Below are 20,366 nucleotides of genomic sequence, written 5' to 3' on the forward strand. Positions count from 1 at the left end.
AGAGCTGAACCTGAACTGTGTATCTGAAGGTGGCAATGGCGCTGTAATGATGGAAATACATGTACGTAAAATGCAAACTACATGTACATGTACCGCGAAACCTGAAAGCTACATGTGGACCATTTCCAGAGACACTGATATCATAATTAGGTTCTTAAACTGGACAGTGGATTACACTGATGATGGCACTACATTCCAATGCATCATCTCCTCACTGTATTACCCTGATATGAGCCGATCATGTACAATGGGACCAATTACTGTGTCACGTGAACCACCCTCTACTGATGGGACAGTTACTTGGATGACCGAGACATCCAAGACAACATCTAGCATCCCGACATCATTCTTAGGTCCATGGGTGACTGTCTCCGTGGTCTCTATCGTGCTCTTTGCAATGTCTTGCATTATCAATATCTTCACTATTCGCTACATTTTTAAGCAAAAACACGTCATTCACGCTCTCACTGAGAAAATCAGCGCGCAGATACCTAAACCATACATGGAGCTGCAACCGAAGGATGACATGAATACATCATACACAGAGCCGGTTACTGCAGGATCGACCAGTACACGACATACATACTCCAATACACTTGACATTGAGAATGACAAGACAGCAGATGACTACGAACAACCTGCGCACAAATATGAAGCAGTGCGTCCTCCAAAGATCAGAACGATGAGAAGAACATGATCTAAATATAAGAACTTTGGACTTTATCTGCATCTGTGTTTGCCCTCAAGAAAATACATTAAAAAGTGTGTAAAGAATATAACCCTACACTGAGTAACGGGTGGGACATTTAGAAATATTCCTAAGAGCTATCCACCAATACTCTCCTGTTGATCCTCGTTCGAAGTAAAAGGTGCAAGTAACTAAATGCTTAGCGCATTGATTTCAGATCACAAAATGACAGGTAACACATCGAGATTAAACACAAGTGTACATGTATAAGTATTGTCTCTTTCTGAACTTCAAATCGCTTTTTGATGGACTAAAGTCGCGCATCTGCTGAATTAATGCAAGTATCATGCTTGTACGGAATGATAAATAGGCCTATGGAACATGAAGCAAATGAAAGGGGAGCAAAACGTGTTGTCTGGACTTTTTGTGTTCGTTTTGTCTGGCAGACGGGGTATGAAAGAATTTGCAAAAGTTCAAAGTTCCTGGGTCAGGAGTAAAACTTCATGTGTCATGATGACATAATTCCTGAGAACATGCCTTATTGTGAGTTCATTTTGGGATTTCAACATAAGTCTGTGTCTGTGGGTCATATGATATTTGTTACTACAAAGTGAAATTGCAAGTAAAAGTTCTTGAAAATGAAAGCTCCCGAAATCTGTCTCAACTTACACGATCTTTCTCACAAGGTTACTTCAAGATGGACTAACGTCAGTCAGGTTATTCAACACAGACACTCCTCTTGTCACAGAATTGAAATAGAGAAACGGCCACTTGAGTACAGGAAGAACACCCCGCGTGCATATTTTGGGAGAAAACATAGAATAATTCCAAAGTTGACTATAGTTTAGAATTTCTTAAGGCAAGCGATTTTATTCACCACTTAGCTTAGCACAAATGTGGATCTAATACAGACATTTGAAATGTCGGCACTTTGAGGAAGATATGCCCTCAATCTCCTGTGATTTTCACCAATGTTGCTATTAACCTTGACACGGCAGAAGATAAAAAGGAGCAACACCAAAACACAAGGTTTAACTTATCCTCTTGCCTTCAAAGCATTTGTTGGGTACCAATTCATTTATTAAGTCCATCAGGTCAGCATTAATCTCCGGTTTCCATCTCCGGCTTGAAACGACTGAGAATATTTTCATTCTGTTTCCATCTCAGATAGCTCTCAGCTAAAGCCGGTACCAAGTTGTACTCCAGGCTAGTAGGAGTGAAGTGATATACCAAAGGCCACAATCTATTGCGAGCGGCTGGATTTCAGCCTTGAACCCTCTAGTCCTGAATCACAGACCTTAACCCCCTAAATTGAAAATTAAATTTTAAAAAATGACAAGTTCACTTCACAATATTAATTCGAAATTGTTGTTCGTTTTTCCTCAGAGAAGGGATGGAGAAGAGGGGATAACTATAATATCCGAAGAGAAGACCCTTTTGAAGAGCATACACATACCAATGAGCAATACCACACAAAAGCTCTACACATGCATATGGGAATTCCCCTGCAGAAAACCAGAGAATTTCACTCTGAGGTGCAGCATACGAAATACAATACAGCTATTTTTGTTCAGCCAACAAACAAGTTTGGGTCGGTAATAGAAAAAGCCTTGCACGGTCTGGGTGTCAGTTGGTATTTCCAAGAGCATTCTATTGTTACTCCAACCGAGGTTATTTGACTGTAACTTAGTAAGATCACTGCAGATACATTACACATGCAATAAAGCAGAAAAAGAAAATTAGCAATCATGAATGTTCTTGGTTTATGATGGTATGCGTAGAGGAAATAAAGTGCCAGTATACCTCAGGGCAGTAACAGCGAAGGATTTTGGGAATGACAACTCCTTGATGCTGCAACATATGACTGTCGAAAGGTGCACCTTATATACTTATATGTGTGTTTTTTTTCACTTACACCCCAAAACGATGGATGTAAGGATCTCAGTGTGTCTGTTTCTGCTGTGTGTGTGGTGGTCAGTTGGAGCCCTGATGGTTGTGAGCGCAGAACCAACAGTGTTTGCATGCATCATAACCCTAGATGCCGATTGTAAGGAGGGCGGGAGGGTTAGCATGATTTGCAGTGCTACAAACCTGAACACAAGTCACATCGTGGAGTGGAGGACGGAGGAGCCAGAGATGACTCTCAGATGGGGTAATGCAACACTGACATCAAACCCAAGATTCACATTCCAGACAACACAGCCTCGTGATGGCGAAATTACTCAAGATTTTACAATCACTAACTTGCAGAGGAATGACACTGACGAATACATATGCGATGTACGTCAACCCATGTCTAGCGGAGGAAGTAGCAGTGTCGCCTCATCACATGTGCAGCTGTCGGTGTTAAACTGCCCTGATAGGTCTTCCCCTTTCTGCTCTCCTGATGGACCCAGTACTGTAGGTCCAAGTACGTCAGAGATTTCTCCCTCATCAAATACAGAAACTGCCTCACTCACAATAATCATCGCAGGTGCATCAGCAGGAGGAGTTGCTGCACTCATCTTCTCAGTCATTCTTGTCATAATTTGCCGAAGACGCCGTGTCTGTAACTCAGGACCTAAACAACCAGCATCTCACACCGAACCATCCAACTCCTCTGATACCGTGTTCACAACTGACCAAACTGCACACTCTCAATCCAATATTTACCCGAATTCAAACTATGGAACACAGGTTGGTCCTACCGTCACTAACATTTACCAGGATCCTGACGAAATAGTCACCACAGCAAGTACCCAACCAGCCCTAAGCTTGCACTACGACTCTGTTTCCATTACAAGAGGAGTAGAAGAAGACTCAATTCCACTGTACTCTACTCCGCCGCAAAGAGGAGCCACAGCTTGTATTCGACATGATACAAGCGAAAAGGCCTCCCATTAGTCTACAGAGGTACAGCAACCCTGTGTTCGATTCTCAATAATCAGACATCACCCCTGGACCGTCTAAAGACACTCTGAAACCAACGGCAGTAGTCCCACCTATGCAAGGAACTCCAATGAAACCCAGGTCTTACGATCGACACCTCCGTGAGCAAACAACACCTACGAGAGTGCTTCAAACCGGCAAGTTCATCGGATGTAATTATCCCAGACAGAAAGAACCCTATCATCACAATAACAGAAGCAACATGATGTGGGGAACGGCGGTCAGCCGTCATCTCCTACTGACGGTGCACCCATCTATGCCGTTGTTATAAGGAACACTAGAATCAACTAGCTAAACTAGTCTTCCGTTGGCCCAAACAATTTATATTCGAGACTGATGTAAATAAACAGAGCTCAGGATGGTAAGAAAAATTCCCTTCAGAGCAGTGCTCCTATTTCGCTTTTTAAAGCATTGTCAAGTTATGGACCCACACAGCTGCTACTGCTGAAAAAAGTTAGCTCACCCCGAAATCAGCGTAAGAAATGCATATTATGACATTCAAGAGATAACCCCTAAGGTTAATTAAGCAAATTCCGTGTTTAGCAAAATGCCGAAAATATGAAATTCGGGCCCTAAATGTTATGTTTCGACGAGGTAAGGATGTGTATGACATGTTCTAGAGTGACAGCTCTGTGTACAAATTCGCCCTCACCGGTAACAAAGATATGAACACAATGTTAGCGAGTACTCTCGCGTTCGGCAGCAAAGACGTCGTTACTAGGTTACAAAGCGCCCTCTTTCATTCTGCAAGCTGTTTATAGAAAACAGTTTTACATCACATGGAAAAGGTAAAAATACCCGCATTGCGTTTCAGTGCTGCTTATTGATTTATATCTGTATAAAATTTTATTTGGGAAAGGAGAACTAACATGAAATGGAAAACCAGGGGCACAAAAACGAACAAAAGCGTTGTAAACAACTGATAGAACTCAACGATGAATGTAAGCTTAGACAAGTATTCCTCGTTTGAATTATATGCTGGAAATATTTGGAATTTGTATCTAAAGAGTTAGTGTGTGGACAAGCTATAGAGCTGATATTTTTAACTAAACGTATAGACTCAGTAATGCAGGATGTATAATTAGCAAAACGAAAGGTAATATTGATGTGGGGAAAACATGTGTGGGACAACGAGTTAAGAGTGGCCATCCTCTGGGAGATCCCAGAATTAGATGAAAGGAGGCACAGTTTGGTAAAGGAAGAGACTGGTGACAAGTGATGCAAATGCAAAATTAGGACAAAATCTGAAACCATAGATGCCAAGAATAAGGCCCTTTGATTTTTGAAAGAGGAAAGACATTACGGCAAACCAAATAAAATTTGTACTAATCACAGTGCGCACAAAATGTTGGCAACAAGTTTTATTTATTATCTTTTCTGGGAACAAAAAGAACACGCCGCAATCAATTTCCCTTTCGAGAAGAAAACTGAAGATGAGATAAAGCTGTTACCGTTAATTCAATTTTATGGTAATTTTTGTTTTATTACCAGTTTGTTCATATTATGTTGGTCATTTGCATAATATATATCTGTGTATCGAGTGTATGTAATATCTGTATCCTGTTCCCTTTTCAATTTCTTCTAATTTGGTGTGGCTTTCATTTGTTTCAGTGAGTTTCGGATGCAACTATTTATCAACTTCCTTTGTAACTTTTGTATTTGTTTGACTTGGATTTAAAAGAATGAAATGTAATGGAGTTGTACGACTGTCGAATTTAGTCAGTGACAAACATGCATGTTTAGGCAACCAAATAAAACTTGTACTAATCGAAGTGCGCACAAAATGTCGGCAACGAGTTTAAAGCGAATTCATTTGTTATCTTTTCTGTTAACAAAAAGAACACGCTACAGTGATTTTTTTCTTAATTTGATTCCGTGTCTGGTGCTGACGTTACGAGACCAAAAGGAAATTGTGTTTCTTAATAAAGGCAGAATTTTCCCTCGTCAAAAATGGAGAGATCGCAGATGTATTTACACATGCGCTCTGTGTTCGTGCCAGTCACGTATAATGTAAGGAAGCTCAGGAGTCAGTTTCACATGAAACTTTTTGTGGAAAAAACAAACTAAACACAAACGGCAACAAAACAGCGAGAACCTTGGTCTGAAGGACAGTCGGGGAGGTCAGGCACTCAAACAATGTATTCGCTAATGTTCTCCACATGTCGATAAAGCGAAAGGAAAACAGGACGGGGAATTGAACATAAATTTGAGCAGCAAGGTCGTAAGTGCGTTATTCCTTTACTTTGACTCACGGAAATTACAACTATTTATTTTAGCGCAGGGGAACTCTGCATGGGAGTCACTGCGTGCTTTCCCTATGAACAGGTTCGGTGTTAATTGCCTCTCACGCTGGGCATGCTTGAGTTATTCACAACTAGAGGTAACTAAAACAGTACTGATTCCACACTGGGAGAATTAGCATGGAACCACCAAACATGATATTTCGTTACATGCTGAGTGTATTGTTTTCGATAATCTTCGTAAATCCTCTGGTGATTGCTGTAGTGGGAGAAACGACAGTGAATTTAACAATCACGACACCAGAGGCCAATCGGAAAGAAGGTGGAAATGTCGAAATGAGGTGTGTTGCTACTGTTACAGGTGCACGACACAGCCTAGCTTGGACAGATGAATCAGGAATTTTGAAACACGATACACATATAACACAAGAAGTCAGCAGCCGGTTTATCTTTAAAGACATTAATAACACATACTCGATAATTGAAGAACATTTAACCATCACTAATCTGCAGAGATACGACAGTGGTAAATATTCATGTATTGTCCGTGTGCATGAATCTACTTCTAGTGGCGAGACAGCGACACTTGTGGCTACTTCAAGGATGCACTTGTCAGTGTTGTACTTTCCCAACGAGACCTTTCCTATCTGCTTCCCTAAAGGACCTGTTACAGTAGACAATGGCACACAGTTGAATATGCGATGCTCATCAGAGGTTGGCAACCCAGCAGTTACCATGAAGGTCTTAAGCAGCCACGCTTCGCCTAATAACAGCACTCATTATATGTGGGAAGAATCTGACAAGAATAACAAAATATTAACACAATCGATAAATTTGATTGTGGAGACCGATGATCAAGGTAAACTGTTTGCGTGCATCATCTCATCTAAATCTTTCCCTGATGTGAATAGCACCTGCATGATTGGACCACTTAGAGTAAAGAATGGGGCTGACTCCACTTTCACGGCAAAACCCATGGGAACAAGTCTTACGCGAACCAGCAGGCCTCCATCAGCAGTCATAGCCGGTGCATCTGCAGGTGGGGCCGTTGCACTTGTTTTCCTCATATTGATTTTGATTGCAATCTGCAGTGGACGTCTACGCTGCAACATCAAACAGAAACGCAAAATGCTCGGCAAAAACGCAAAAAATAGTAACCTTATAGTCCACTCTCAGCCATCAGAATCAACCATTTGTGACTACCCGGGGCAAAATAAGTCTGCAACCTCTCAATCTACCATCGACCTAGACCAACTTCAAGAAACTAAAAGTTCAAACCCTGCCCCTGGATCAGACACGCCTCCTGCTGCTCAGTTGCCCTTTGCAGGGGTGCAGAAAAATGACAGCAATCAGTCAGACGAAGGGCCAAATAAAGCAAATGAGGCTCGGGTGATGGCTGACGACGAAGCAAAGATACAACATCAACATGAGCTGGACGATGGAAACAGCAGACAAGAAGCAAGCAATGCTGAGCTTGTTTCTGATGTCAGCAGAGATACATCAGGATTAAATGGGAGTACAGATGTATCCACCGATCCCGTGGCCTCACCCATGCAAAAAGCTCCCAAGAAACCTGCACCCTACAAATCTAAAGCATGTGCAACTGGCATCACTGCCGCTAGTTCCTCCAACCAGGATAGCCAGATGTCACCAGAGGCCCTAGTAACCGCATCACAACGTCCCTTAGATCCTGATCTTATCTCCTCGAGTACCCCTCAAGAGGACGGCCAAGACGAAGGGGGCGGAGAGACCAATCTGCCACGCCCTGAGGAGGAATCTGATGAGGTTCAAGTTTCCCAGTTTTCAGACCGTGGCGAGAAACCACCACCTGATCTTATCGTGTATGCCGATCTGGATTTGCAAATAAATCCATCCGATGATAGCGATCATCAGCCGATGTCATCGGAGGAGGCAACCATGTACGCTTCCATCACAGTATCGCAACGAAACTGAAACATCTAGGAGGAAGCATGCTATGGACAATAGTAGAATTTCTCCAAAAAGCCCAATCCCAAGGGTTTTTTTGTACAAAACATTATCTCAAGCATTGCTGTATATTCTTGTCTAAACTTACATCGAGTTACACGGGATTTGATAACTATGTAGCCTGAATTCTGATTATAAAGACAAACAAAGAAATTGACTGGAGCGGAATTTGAACCTGCGACCTCTTTTTAAATTTCTTTGTTCATCGTTACAATCATTTGTAAGCACCTAGTCAGTTTCCCGATATAGTTTCTTTCATAACTTGAATTCTCACATGGATGCGACAGCAAACGTAAACCGATGCCCTTCAACAAAAATACTGTTCTTGCAAAATCAAACTGTGAGCATTTTCCTTACCAGTGCCTCTGCAGGCCTACTCTCTGTATAACTTCAAAGTTATAGCAGCACCTGTTTAAAAAGATAGATGTAGAACCGTACAATCAATTAAGTCCTGAAAAGGTTGGCAAACAGTTTACAATTTCAGTCCAAAGTATCAAAAGGTGTGTTATTAAATACAGTAATGAAAGTAGCTGTCAAAAAGATGTCACTTTTATTTGGAAACTAACACCAAAAACATGAAAGTTTTCCAGCTATAGCAATCATACGATGATGGGATGACAATCAGCACCCCTCTCCGACCTCTCAAGAAGGCTAAACAGAAAATTGTGACTAATTATGAAATGTTTTCCCTTCACAGTTAGATACTGCCGCTGCTAGATATTGTGATGATGAAAATGAACCTGGCCATTGAAGTTAATTGTATGTAAATTCGAATCATGAAAATTGAAACATAAATCGATTACGTTCGTCCACAATAATTGATACAAACGAATGTAATGTCCCGATTCTTGAATATTTTCGACTAATGACACAACAAGACACAACAATTAAAACTACTTGCCATCAAGGTTAAATTGATATGTTATGTGTAACACGCATAATAAAAACTTGTGGTCTGCAATCATAATTGCTAAGTTTGTTGAAAGTCCCGAAGAATTGAGCTCGACCTGAGGAAGGTGCCCCAATATACACATAGGGGTTAAAGATTCACATGAACATCCCTGCATAAGAATACAATGACAACATGAAATCGGACCTTGATTGGTTGGTTGAGAACTGACGCAACAAAACTAAGTATACACGAAAGTTTTCTTACAACGAAAGATAGAATAGGACCGAGACCATTTCTATGCAAGTTCACTGAAGCGTAACTCCTACATTCATAATGACGGAAATAAGAAAAAATATTTAACAGGTACTTTCAACTTTGATAACTGTTTGCCGTTTACTTTGATGTGGAAAATGAAATTCTCGATAACTATATTACAACATTGGTAGATGCAAATCTGAAGACATGGATCTCTCGAAATTTTCCTCTCTGCTGTGTGTGTTGTGTTCAGTCATTTTATGGGGACTTCTGACTGTTATCATTGAACAGCAAGCAATGGGGCAGCTAGTAGTGAGGCTGACGATAAAAACACCAGAGGTCGATCGAAAGGAAGGTGGACAGGTTGAAATGATGTGTTATGTACAATCACAACAGGGTGGAATAAACATGCTTATTCTGAAGTGGACGACTGGAAACCCATCACGAGTTGTGGAATCTGGTGATCGGTTCACGCTGACGAGAACAGCTAACACTGATTGGACACTTGTTGAATACTTAAACATTAGTGATTTACAGCGAGACGACAGCGGAGAGTACGCATGCAGTGTCGGGGAGAACACCTCCAAGGTAAATCTGTCAGTGTTGTACTTCCCCAATGAGTCCTTCCCTATCTGCTCCCCTGACGGTTCCATTACAGTAAACATTGGAATGCAGCTGAATATGCGATGTTCATCCGAAGGAGGTAACTCGGCAGTGGACATGGAAGTCTTAAGAGGCTCTATGTCAAACATTACTAAATTTCATATATGGAAGGAATCAAAAAGGAATGACACCATAACAAATTCATTAAATTTGACCCTGGAGGCTGATGATCACGGTGCTTTATTCTTGTGCTTCATATCATCTACTTTTTTTCCTGATATGAACAACGCCTGCAACATTGGACCAATAAATGTAACGGATAGCAGCGACTTAGAAACTGATCCTCCGTCAACTGAACCAAACGCAGCACTCATTCCAGGTGCATCTGCAGGTGGAGCAATCGCACTTGTTTCAATCATCCTGATCTTGATAGTGATTTGCCAAAGACGCCACCTATGCAAAATCAAACAGGAACCTGAAATGCCCAACAACACAGATATCGACCTAACAACTGTTCACCCTGAACTCTTTGAATCCAAAACATGTAAAAATTCGGAACAAAATAAGTCTGCAAACAGTCAACGTGACATCCACCAAGACCAGCTTCCAGCAAAAGAGACTGCGAATCGGCCCCATGAATCATCAGACACAATTCGCCCCGATGAGGACAATGCACAGCCACCTGTGTCACCAAATGAAACAATTGGGTCATCGATAATTATCGGCAACACAGGACAAATGGAATATTTGGACAACTCACACGGTGATGTTACCAACGAAGAAGACTCAAGTAATCCTGTGACTGTTGTCCAAGACGTCCATGATGCGTCGGGGTCAAGCGGGGGTACAGGTGCGCCCATCAAACCTGTTGCCAAGGTTTCCCCCATGCTACAAGTTCCCCCAAAACCTGCACCTTACAAACCTAAAGCAAACTCAATAAGAACATCTATAATTCATGCCAGCTTCTCCAACCAGTATGACCAGACGTCGCTAATGGCTCCATCAACCCCACTACAAACTCCTGAGCTTATCTCTCAAAACACACCTCCTCATGAGAGCAACCGAGATGAAGGCCAGGAGACCGATTTGCCACGCCCTGAGGATGAACCCGATGAGGTTCAAGTTCCCCCAATTCCAGAACATGACGAGAAACCACCACCTGATCCTATCGTGTATGCCGACCTGGATTTGCAAGAAAATCCATCTGATGATGGTGATCATCAGCCGATATCAGCAGAGGAGGCAGCCGTGTACGCTACCGTTACCATTCCACCACAGAACTGAGAATTCAGAACACGTACGCGTCTTGAAGAAGAGCATGTTTTCAACGAGACAGATCTGATACATGTACCTGTATAAAATTCGACAACCTGGATGATCGTAAGATATGCTGACATAACCGTCATGCAATCTATGTAGTTTATTGCGAAGTTGTAATGTATAATTGTTAAGCGCCAAAATTAATGAAATCAGCTGAAATGATCAATATGTAACTAGCCTTCTTTCTGTGTATTGTTTTTAAAACCTCCATATTGTGATGCGCAAATACATTAATTTACAGAGAATGACGCCTTTATATAAAAAAGTTGCCAGTTTTAATTAAATGGGTTTCAAGGATTTGTCATGTATAAAGATGTTGAGTTTATATACATGTATGACTGCTTCCTGTGCAGAAAAAAAAGTGTAAACCAATGAAACAATATACATGTAGTGGAATAGGGATATCAATTGTACACTTTCATCGGCAGAGGGCGCACCAGCATAAAGATGAAGTTTCTTATGACAAACGTGAAAGCACGACGGAGACTGCAACAAGTCTGATTTATTACCACAAGGTAAATTGTCAAGGGCCAAATTAATTGTCTTTCTCTTCAAAAGGTCGACTCGTCACATATTAAGACCCAAGAATTACCCCTTTGGTTTTTTAACATGACATTTATTTCACATCTCAAGTTTATAACTTTAAAATGACACCCATACTTTTTAACTTGGACTTAGATATTTCAAAAGTAACAGTACGGACATTTGTGCCACCATTTTAATTTTTCTCACACGTTTTGGAATACAAAGCAATTTTAAGTTATAAACCTTAGATATAGAGGGTTCTCCATAATCTGTCATGTAAACTTCAGAAGTTCTAAATCTCAGCTTGTATGAAAAAAACAACAAAAAATGAAAAAATGAAAGAAGACGATTTGGGATTAACCTGACACTTTCATATAATCTCCTTCAGAATATATTAACAAATATACAGATAAATAACGCATCTAACACATAATTGTGTGTATCGTAGGAAATAAGTAACAAACTTGGCAAATGTAAGGCATCTACATGTACACTGTATATGATATGCTAAGATTGGATAGTTGAAATTTTGCACTTGACAAGGAACACAGAAAGCAGCAAATATATACAAAAGACACCAAACGATCTTAGTAGGATTTCTTGTTCGAATATCTAAACTTAGTTTGATCACTGAAGAAGTCTGCTGATTTTATAACGTACTAATTGCCACTGCATGCATTGAATACAAGGTCAACGAACTCCCAAGAACTTACATGAAAACTTATTCTGCTGTGTGTTTAAGAACAGCTGATGAAACAAAAGGGAATATGTTTTTTATAATACACTGTACTTAAATATTTGGAGGTTTTACCAAAAGATACGAGCATACTTGAGTACAAAACAAAATTGTACTTACTTGTACATGTATTATTTTAAATATCTAGGAATGATAACAGGAAACATTTGAAACATCAACATGTACATGCAGCTTCTACAACAGGTGTAATTATGCAAATCCTTTCCTAACAAAGTCATTATGAAATACTCATTGATACATTTTAAGGATGATCTGTTTGAGGAACAAGCATTTATGTAGCTGCTACAGGTGTAACACTCTATGCATAATTATTAACAAACATGCCTTTTTATTAAACTCTACAATGTAGACATTAACTTGATTCCATTAACAGCTTTAATCAATTAGGATATTTCCTGATGCTTGCTGTAATCAAACACTTTATTCCTTTCATTCACCCTGTGATACCTCTTTTCTTCTGCCTACATGTATCTCAGCCAAAATGTTGTGATATAAAAGAGAATACACACATGCCAACCCTGGCTTCTTTCCTATGTATAGATTGCCTAAGATGGCAGTCACTGGTTTGATTTGTAATCCAAGGACTGTCTCAAATTGTATGTACTCAAGAGTGTAAAAGTTACAAAAAAGTATAAATTAAATTTGCATACATGGTTCACAAGCTTAACCTTTCTGAATCCTATTTTCAGCTTTTCTAATAAAAACATTGTATTTTGGGCAGTGCAAATTTGTTGATCTGTCGTACAACCTGTTTCGGTTCTGTCTATACATGTAGGTAGTTTTATATCTCATAATTTGAGGACATAACCTGCTTGCAACTCACATTTACATGTACATGAACATAACCTGTTTACATGAGATATTCCTTGAATGGGTATTATAAATGGCTAATAAATATTCATTACTCGGACACAAATTAAAAAAGTTTGAGTCTTTGTGAATGTCAGTGACTCAGATGAATGGCAATTGTTGGTTTCCAACTGTTTGCAGTCAGTTGATAACCCAGTGGTTATGAACAAATTTCAGGGAAAAAAATGTGGACACGCGATCTGAAAATCACGTCTGAGTAGAATGGACTTTGAAAACCAAGATTTTTGAAAGCTAAGTGTGAATTTTTCTCCACGGAATACATTATTCACAAGTGCATGTAGACAAAACGTTGTGAAAATAGAGTGCCTCACACTGCAGAAGTTACTTCTTAATTTTTTTAACATTTAGTTAGTTTTAAACTACACATTAGCTCACCTTTCACTGGAATTCCAATATTCTGTCAAAATAAGAAAATAACCTGTACAATATCCTCAAGACTGAAAGGTTACCACTCACAGGAATTGCGAAGTCAAGACAACGTCTACATGGTAATACATTTCAAATAAATTCATTTTTTTTTAAAGGAAAACCTGGGCTCCTTAGAAGCTGACTCCACCTCTCTCTCGGTAGAAGCCAAGACGGCTCTGATTATGAACGGTAGAAGCCAGCCCCAGCATCACGTCGCACTCGATAGGAGCATCCACGATGGTGACCGGACTGGAGGATACATTGTTGAGTGCCTGATTCTGCTTGATACGCCAGTTGTTGATAGCCTGGATGTAAGCATTCTTGAAGGGATCAATCTGGAATGAAAGAAGCACACCTTGTGAACTGAACATCATCAACTCCAGGGGGAAATCAGAGCTGCAACTTGAATATCATGATACATGACTCACTCCCACCCAAAACAACACCCTGGGGGACTTTGGGACACTGATGGAAACAGACATACCAGTCCTTTTTCAAGGTACAGTGCGCCTGCTCGGAACAATGCAGGCATGCTCGGAACTGGTGAAAGGACCATATGTTTGCCGCCCTCAAACATAATAAAGTCTTCCCTTCATACTTCCTAAATATTTTACATGTTGTAAATGTGTCTAAGAGTCAACTACACTGAGGAGTACCCAGTGCTGTTCCAAGACCATTTCTGGCCAAATCCTGGAGCCACATTGTCTAAGCTTTAAGTGTCTCGCCACATTCAAATGGATGACAAGCCATTATTAGCCAAAAAAGCCTGAACAATGGCATTAATGGCATGAGGGAGATATGAACCCTGGACCATCCTAGCCAACTTCCAACCCCAATCCTACCTGGTAGGTCTCAGTTTCAAGAGTCCCACTGCGCTCTAAGGGATGACTTGTCAGCCTCAGCCAAAGAACCTTGACCAATGCCATGAGGATGATCTGAACCCTGGACCATCCTAACCAACTTCCAACCCCAATCCTACCTGGTAGGTCTCAGCTTCACGAGTCCTACTGTGCTCTAAGGGATGACTTGTCAGCAACAGCCAAAGAACCTTAACCAATGCCATAAGGTAGATATGAACCCTAGACCATCACAAATGACTTCCAAAACCCCAAGCCTACCTGGTAGGTCTCAGCTTCACGAGTGCCACTGTGCTCCAAGGGATGACTCGTCAGCGTCAGCCAGGGAATGGTTGAACAAAATGGATTCCAGCGTTCCATGAATGTTGGCTGGCGGCCGTGGCTCCAGATGATGCGTAAACCAGTGCCATCCCTAGGGCTAAGCAAGAAAACAAATCAAATGGATTATTAACTAAAAGTCTTCACCCTAGAAAGAGCAAGATTCTTTAGGACCATTCTATGGCCAGAGGGTCTGAGGAAGATTGTGCCCCCCCAAACTCCACTGTCTCACATCTGATCTTTAACTTAGTACATTTGTAAAGACTCTCTTTGTCAGGACAAATGTGAAGTTTTTAACTCACTTATAAATGGTTTTGTTTCAGCAGTCATTTGAAGTTCAAGGTCACATGCGTGTCTCCCCTCTTGCATCGAGCATGTCAGTGGAAAAACTGTCTGTGTACATATTTGGCTGACTTTTTCGGGAAAAGTGGATGCTGCATGAGAACAGTGTGACTGACTTTCACAAAACTGGTGTCAAAAAATGACTTTTAGATATTACTGAAAAAACTTTTGTGGGCTTAGTACATGAAAAAATGCACCGCAATGATACCGGAAAATTGTTGAGGGTTAAATGAATGGAAATGTACAGCAATTATATATACACAGCCAAAATCAACAGGGAACCTGTGACAGTGTTTACAGAATGCATGATGTTTTGATTGGTAACTTGGCTAAGCCTAAATATCTAATGTTGTACACACACTTACCTGACCAAAGACTTTTGTGGGTAGGAAAAGACCCCTATCTGCAATGCATCGACAGCGATATGGTTGATGCGTTGGAACTGTCGGACTGCACCAGCAACAAAGTCATACTTGACCAACAAGAGACTGTTGGAGGTCACAATGATAAGGCGTTCCTTCTCGTTATCCCAATGGTCAATTCTGCAGAAAGAGTATCGACAGATCAGTAAGAAGGAAAACAAAATCATCACGTGAAATATTAGACCTACCATGCCTACAGTCCTCAATCTTTAAGCTGTTGGAGGATTAACCCTAACCTTCTCCAACCACACAGAATTAAACTGTAGTAAAGTGTTTAATTCTGTGGGGATAGGTCTGGTAGGCCCATAACAGCTGGCTTTTGCATTGGGTTTGGCATACCTCAGAAAAACAAAGTCCAACAGCCTGTGTGCACCAAGTCCCATATGGGTGTTTAACTTTGTGTGAATGGGGAAGGTTAGGGCCAGCAACCCTTGGGGGGTTAGGGTTAAAAGACTCTTTGGTTAGTATCTGTCGTCATTTAATGTGATCCACTATGATATTGCAGAACCACGCTGAAGATTTGAATACAATGTTCAATGTCTAAGCCATTATTTGGAAGAGATACTAATAAACACATGGACACTACAAATTAACAACTTTCATTGTTTTTAATGTCAACAGCTCTCTGCGGACAAAATGTTTAGCATGGATCACTCTAGAGTAAGAATATTTACAGTCATGACAGTGGGGGGAAAGGAATTTTTAATGATTGACATTTCCGTCTGTACATGTACATGTACTTCAACCAGGTTCTGGAATGGTGTGCTACATGTACATGTAAATTCCAGCAACATGCTGGGGCCAATTTCATAGTACTGCTGAAGCAAAAAGTTTGTCAATCAATTTGTATATGGAACATTTTGAAGGGCATCAAGCCCAAGACTAAAGGACTCAAAGCAACTGCCTCCGATACTTCGCTGAAGTTCCTGCCCGATAGGTTTAACCCTAACACTCCTCAATCCTTCACCTGTTGGAGGACTGAGGAGTGTTGGGTTTAATAATGGTCTTAGTTTTCAATCTCTAGAAATCCTGAACTCACTCTGTCAGTAGCCACACACCATGAACCTCTCCATCCATATCATCTTTGATAGTTGCCTTCTTACACTCAAGAACGGCTGATTCAAGACGTCCCATCTACCAGTAGAACAAAACAAATTAATTCTCTACTCAGATATGGCTGACAAATAAAAAAAAAATTTAAAAGAAAAAGCAATCGGTACTACGGTAACACAGCTGAAACTTTATCTATATATTGCAAATGACCATCTGCAAAGTACAGGTTTTCTTACATGTACGAATACACAGGTACAAGAAACGATACACCTTTTACATAAACAGCACTAAGTTATTTTAGCGCTTGACTTTCGAGTGTAATTCATGACACTAAATCTGATGGTGTAACAGTGACTAATAAATTGGTAATTTATCCTTCTCTCTGACTAGCATCTTAATGAACATGAGTATCAGTTGCATCTATCTGACAGGCCACATCTGATAATCATTGCTATCATTGCACAAGATTATTGTGCGTTCAAATGCCAATCCTCATACACATGCTCAACATAAAAGCTGCATTACCCTAGAGTATGTCCTGCTTGCAAAATAATGTACACGTACCGGTAAATGAAAGCCTATCATATCATTTTTAAGTGGCATCTACATGTACAGGTGTATATCATTTTAAAATACATGTACACACAAATACATGTACATGTAGTGAAATGTATACACTGTCCGTAATGTACATGTACATTGTACATGTATCACATGATGTAGGAACTACAAGTACGTTTTAACAATACAAAATTTTATTTGTGAAGCTGGAACAGTGCTGGTACAAATAAACAGGTACCTGTACGTGTGTGTGCATGTCCATGTACCAGTACTTTCCCTACTACCCTACTATCAGTTTAAGCGTACCGGTAGGTATTGAGGGGGGTCAACTACGTATAAATAATAGAATGTATTCTGTGATTTAAGCAGTTGAGTTTACAGGTGCATGGGACAAACTCTGGTACCATACTCAATACTACGATATGTATGATAAATCTCATCTGCTCTGCAGAATTTTAAGAAATACATGTAAAACTGTGCTAAATTTCTCGGAATAGACTGAAGACTATACATTTCAATGACTCAAGACAGGATAATGCATGCGTAATTTGGAAACGACTTCTTTTCAAAAGAAAAAATAATTTGAATGAAATTTAAGGATAGTCTTTTCTTGAACAAATCATGAAATATTCAGTGCTGATCTTTTGGCCTCAGAGCTTTGTTTTTTAGAGATTTGCTGGCACAATGCCGTATATACATGTATGGTATAGTACATGTAGTTAACCCTAACCCTCCTCAATCCTCAAGGTTGGAGGACTGAGGAGTGTTAGGGTTAATATTGAACAACATAAAATAAATGAAACTGGTATTGATATGCTGTACAAAGTAAATCTGCTCTTTGTCTGTGGCAGAACTGCAGATGAACATAATGAACTCCGCCATGGGAGGTGATTTCAGTGATTCAATCAATTAATATGCAAATGATGTTTATTGTCCAGTAACCTTGTAAAGACCATGGAACAGTGTCAATATAAGGTCAATATGAGGGCCAGGTGCATATTGTACATACATGTACATGTACATGGTGTTGTCATTATGTACAGCACACTAATACTGCCTATACAAGCACAGCACCATGCTATAACCTGACAGCAATACATGTCCATGTAAAATGTACCCTTCATGTAAGTCAACACGAAATCTCTGTCACCTTCATGAACAATACAGTACATGTATATATGTACATACATTCCTGTGGCTATAATGCATGGCAGGAACTTCATGGATGCATCGAAGGCAACTGCCTTGATGCCTCTGGGCTTTGCCTCAATGCCCATTGAAATGTCCCCACAGACAGGTTGATTTTAGAAATATGTAGTTCCATGTGCAGACGCCAGTAATTATTCCCTACAGTGACCTACAGTATTAGCCGTCAACAAGCAAATGTGTCCAGGAAAGTTCAATTTACGAGGGAAAATACCAAGCTGTTTACTTAGAAAACACCTAGAACTTTTTAGACTAGTCTCTTGGGTTTGTGCACAGAGTGTCAGAGTGCACACTCTTTCCTGATTTTCAAACACAAGTGCCCTTTGCAAATGAGAAATTGTCTTGTCAACAACAAAGTTCCTGCCCTGATAATGGACAGAAATGTTGACATGTAAAACACAGTGTGCCCGGTACAGTAACACAGAGGTACATGTACCTATACACTAGTTTTTATTCACACCATCAGGACCATGGTGCAACAGGTGTAATGCTCATGGATGCTGGGTAACTGCTGTTTGGTCAAGCGTGACTTAACAACTCACATGATTATGACCCTGCCCAGCAGGTGGATTGCTGCATTTGTAATGAGATGTACATGTAGGGGTGGCTAACCAGGTTATATAGCATTGACCATGACAAGACAGACCGATGGTACTTCAACAATGGTATCATGTGACCATGACAATGGCATTCAATATAAAAGTATGTTCTTGAATACAGTGTAGTAATTTTTAAGGCAGAAAATGTGTTGGGTATTGAATTCCAACAGATTGTTCATGATTCACCACGTGGCTCAAACAAAAAAATTGCCTGGCCATGGAAATTCAAATAGTGGGGCGGGGGGAGATTGCTAGACACCAACTTAATCTGATATTGACATGATTTAGCAGATAATCATGCAATTGTACTCAATTGTGATAAATATTACAAGCATATTATGAAGCTAAATACCACTTAAAACATAACATCTCACCCCTTCCACATTTTTCTGCTTAATTTTTTGATCTGAAGTCAGAGCTTTGAAAAAAATGGTTGGCCCTACTTTTTACTAAAATATTTTACAAATCTATAGTCTGTATATGCAGGTTTACATGTGGATGCAAATTCTTTTTTAACCCTTAGTAGGCCTACCCCTTCGTCTTCGAAGACAATTATATTTTAATACAGTAAACACATAAAACCAAATTTCATAAAAAGAATTTCATACATGGACAACACTAGTTTTCCCTTATAAAAACCATCAGAAAGTGATGTCCTAAAAAGCGACATTTGGCTAAGAATATTACAGAGCATTTACGGGAAGAGTTCCATATGGACACCAGTATGTAATTATCCCCTACAGTGATCTATTATTAGCAGCCAGAAAGCAAAATCATGTCCAGAAAAGTTTAACATGTTCAGGAAGGAAAAAAACAAGTCGTTTTGGCCGACTTAGACATGTTAGAAAACACAGTTTTTCCGACCAGTATCATATGGATTGGGCACAAGGTTTCCAGTGGCGTCCGATGTGCAACTCTTTCCGCATTACAGTTAGAAAACACCTAGGCCTATGCGTGCTACATAACATGGAATAATGTAGTTTTTTCAGACAAGTCCCATAGGCCAGAGATAGATTGGCACTGGGTCTCAAGTGTTGTCCGTATATGGAACCCATTCCCCAAATTTTAACAAGTAAACATTAACTTAATTTACAATTGTTAACATGAGCATACCTTTGAAGCATAGAATCCATCCTGCACCACGGGAGAAAGAGGCGCGCTCTTCGGTCGACCTCGAACAAAATTTGCGTTGTTGACGTTGTTCAATGGCAGCGAAGTAGGCGCGGTAGGTTTGCGTTCGTCGTGCAAAAGATTGGTTTCAACATTGCTAAGGGATAATGTTCCACCCTGGAATGACACGTCGGGTACTGAACCATCATCCAAATTATCTTCTATGTTGGTATTGCCATTCGGTTCCTGTTTATCCGTCATTTTTGCAAGGAATTTCGCTTCTTACTTCGAGAGAAGTGGCTTGCTGATGACGATGAAATGATACCGTCTGGTACCCAGTACACATATTTCTGAGCTACATGTCTTACAGATTGAAACGTTTGCATTAAATAGTCAGGTTCATCGACATTATTCCGACGGCTGTTT

The 20,366-nt window shown here is 40.2% G+C and overlaps 4 protein-coding genes across 4 annotated transcripts; 3 read left to right on the forward strand and 1 right to left on the reverse strand.

Moving 5' to 3' along the window:
- Window positions 1-2,347: 2,347 nt before the first annotated feature.
- On the forward strand, window positions 2,348-5,404 carry LOC147796532 (uncharacterized). The gene has a single exon (XM_087147074.1). The coding sequence runs from the start codon at window positions 2,441-2,443 to the stop codon at window positions 3,569-3,571; it is 1,131 nt and encodes a 376-aa protein (XP_087003200.1). The 5' UTR covers window positions 2,348-2,440; the 3' UTR covers window positions 3,572-5,404.
- Window positions 5,405-5,555: 151 nt separating this feature from the next.
- LOC147796533 (uncharacterized) lies at window positions 5,556-7,809 on the forward strand. The gene has a single exon (XM_087147072.1). It carries the CDS (start codon window positions 6,037-6,039, stop codon window positions 7,807-7,809), a length of 1,773 nt encoding a protein of 590 aa, XP_087003198.1. The 5' UTR covers window positions 5,556-6,036.
- Window positions 7,810-9,196: 1,387 nt separating this feature from the next.
- Window positions 9,197-11,388, forward strand: LOC147796534 (uncharacterized). Its single transcript, XM_087147073.1, has one exon. It carries the CDS (start codon window positions 9,197-9,199, stop codon window positions 10,874-10,876), a length of 1,680 nt encoding a protein of 559 aa, XP_087003199.1. The 3' UTR covers window positions 10,877-11,388.
- Window positions 11,389-11,507: 119 nt separating this feature from the next.
- Window positions 11,508-20,290, reverse strand: LOC110978990 (tumor protein p63-regulated gene 1-like protein). The gene is made up of 5 exons (XM_022234417.2): window positions 19,944-20,290; window positions 16,451-16,545; window positions 15,355-15,531; window positions 14,591-14,747; window positions 11,508-13,807 (listed from the first exon to the last, which is right to left on the reverse strand). The coding sequence occupies exons 1-5, from the start codon at window positions 20,199-20,201 to the stop codon at window positions 13,604-13,606; spliced, it is 891 nt and encodes a 296-aa protein (XP_022090109.1). The 5' UTR covers window positions 20,202-20,290; the 3' UTR covers window positions 11,508-13,603.
- Between the last annotated feature and the right edge of the window lie 76 nt (window positions 20,291-20,366).

The sequence above is a fragment of the Acanthaster planci genome, linkage group LG16 (assembly GCF_054643075.1).
Source record: "Acanthaster planci isolate LZ-2023a linkage group LG16, COTS_SCS, whole genome shotgun sequence".
Taxonomy (NCBI): Eukaryota; Metazoa; Echinodermata; class Asteroidea; order Valvatida; family Acanthasteridae; genus Acanthaster; species Acanthaster planci.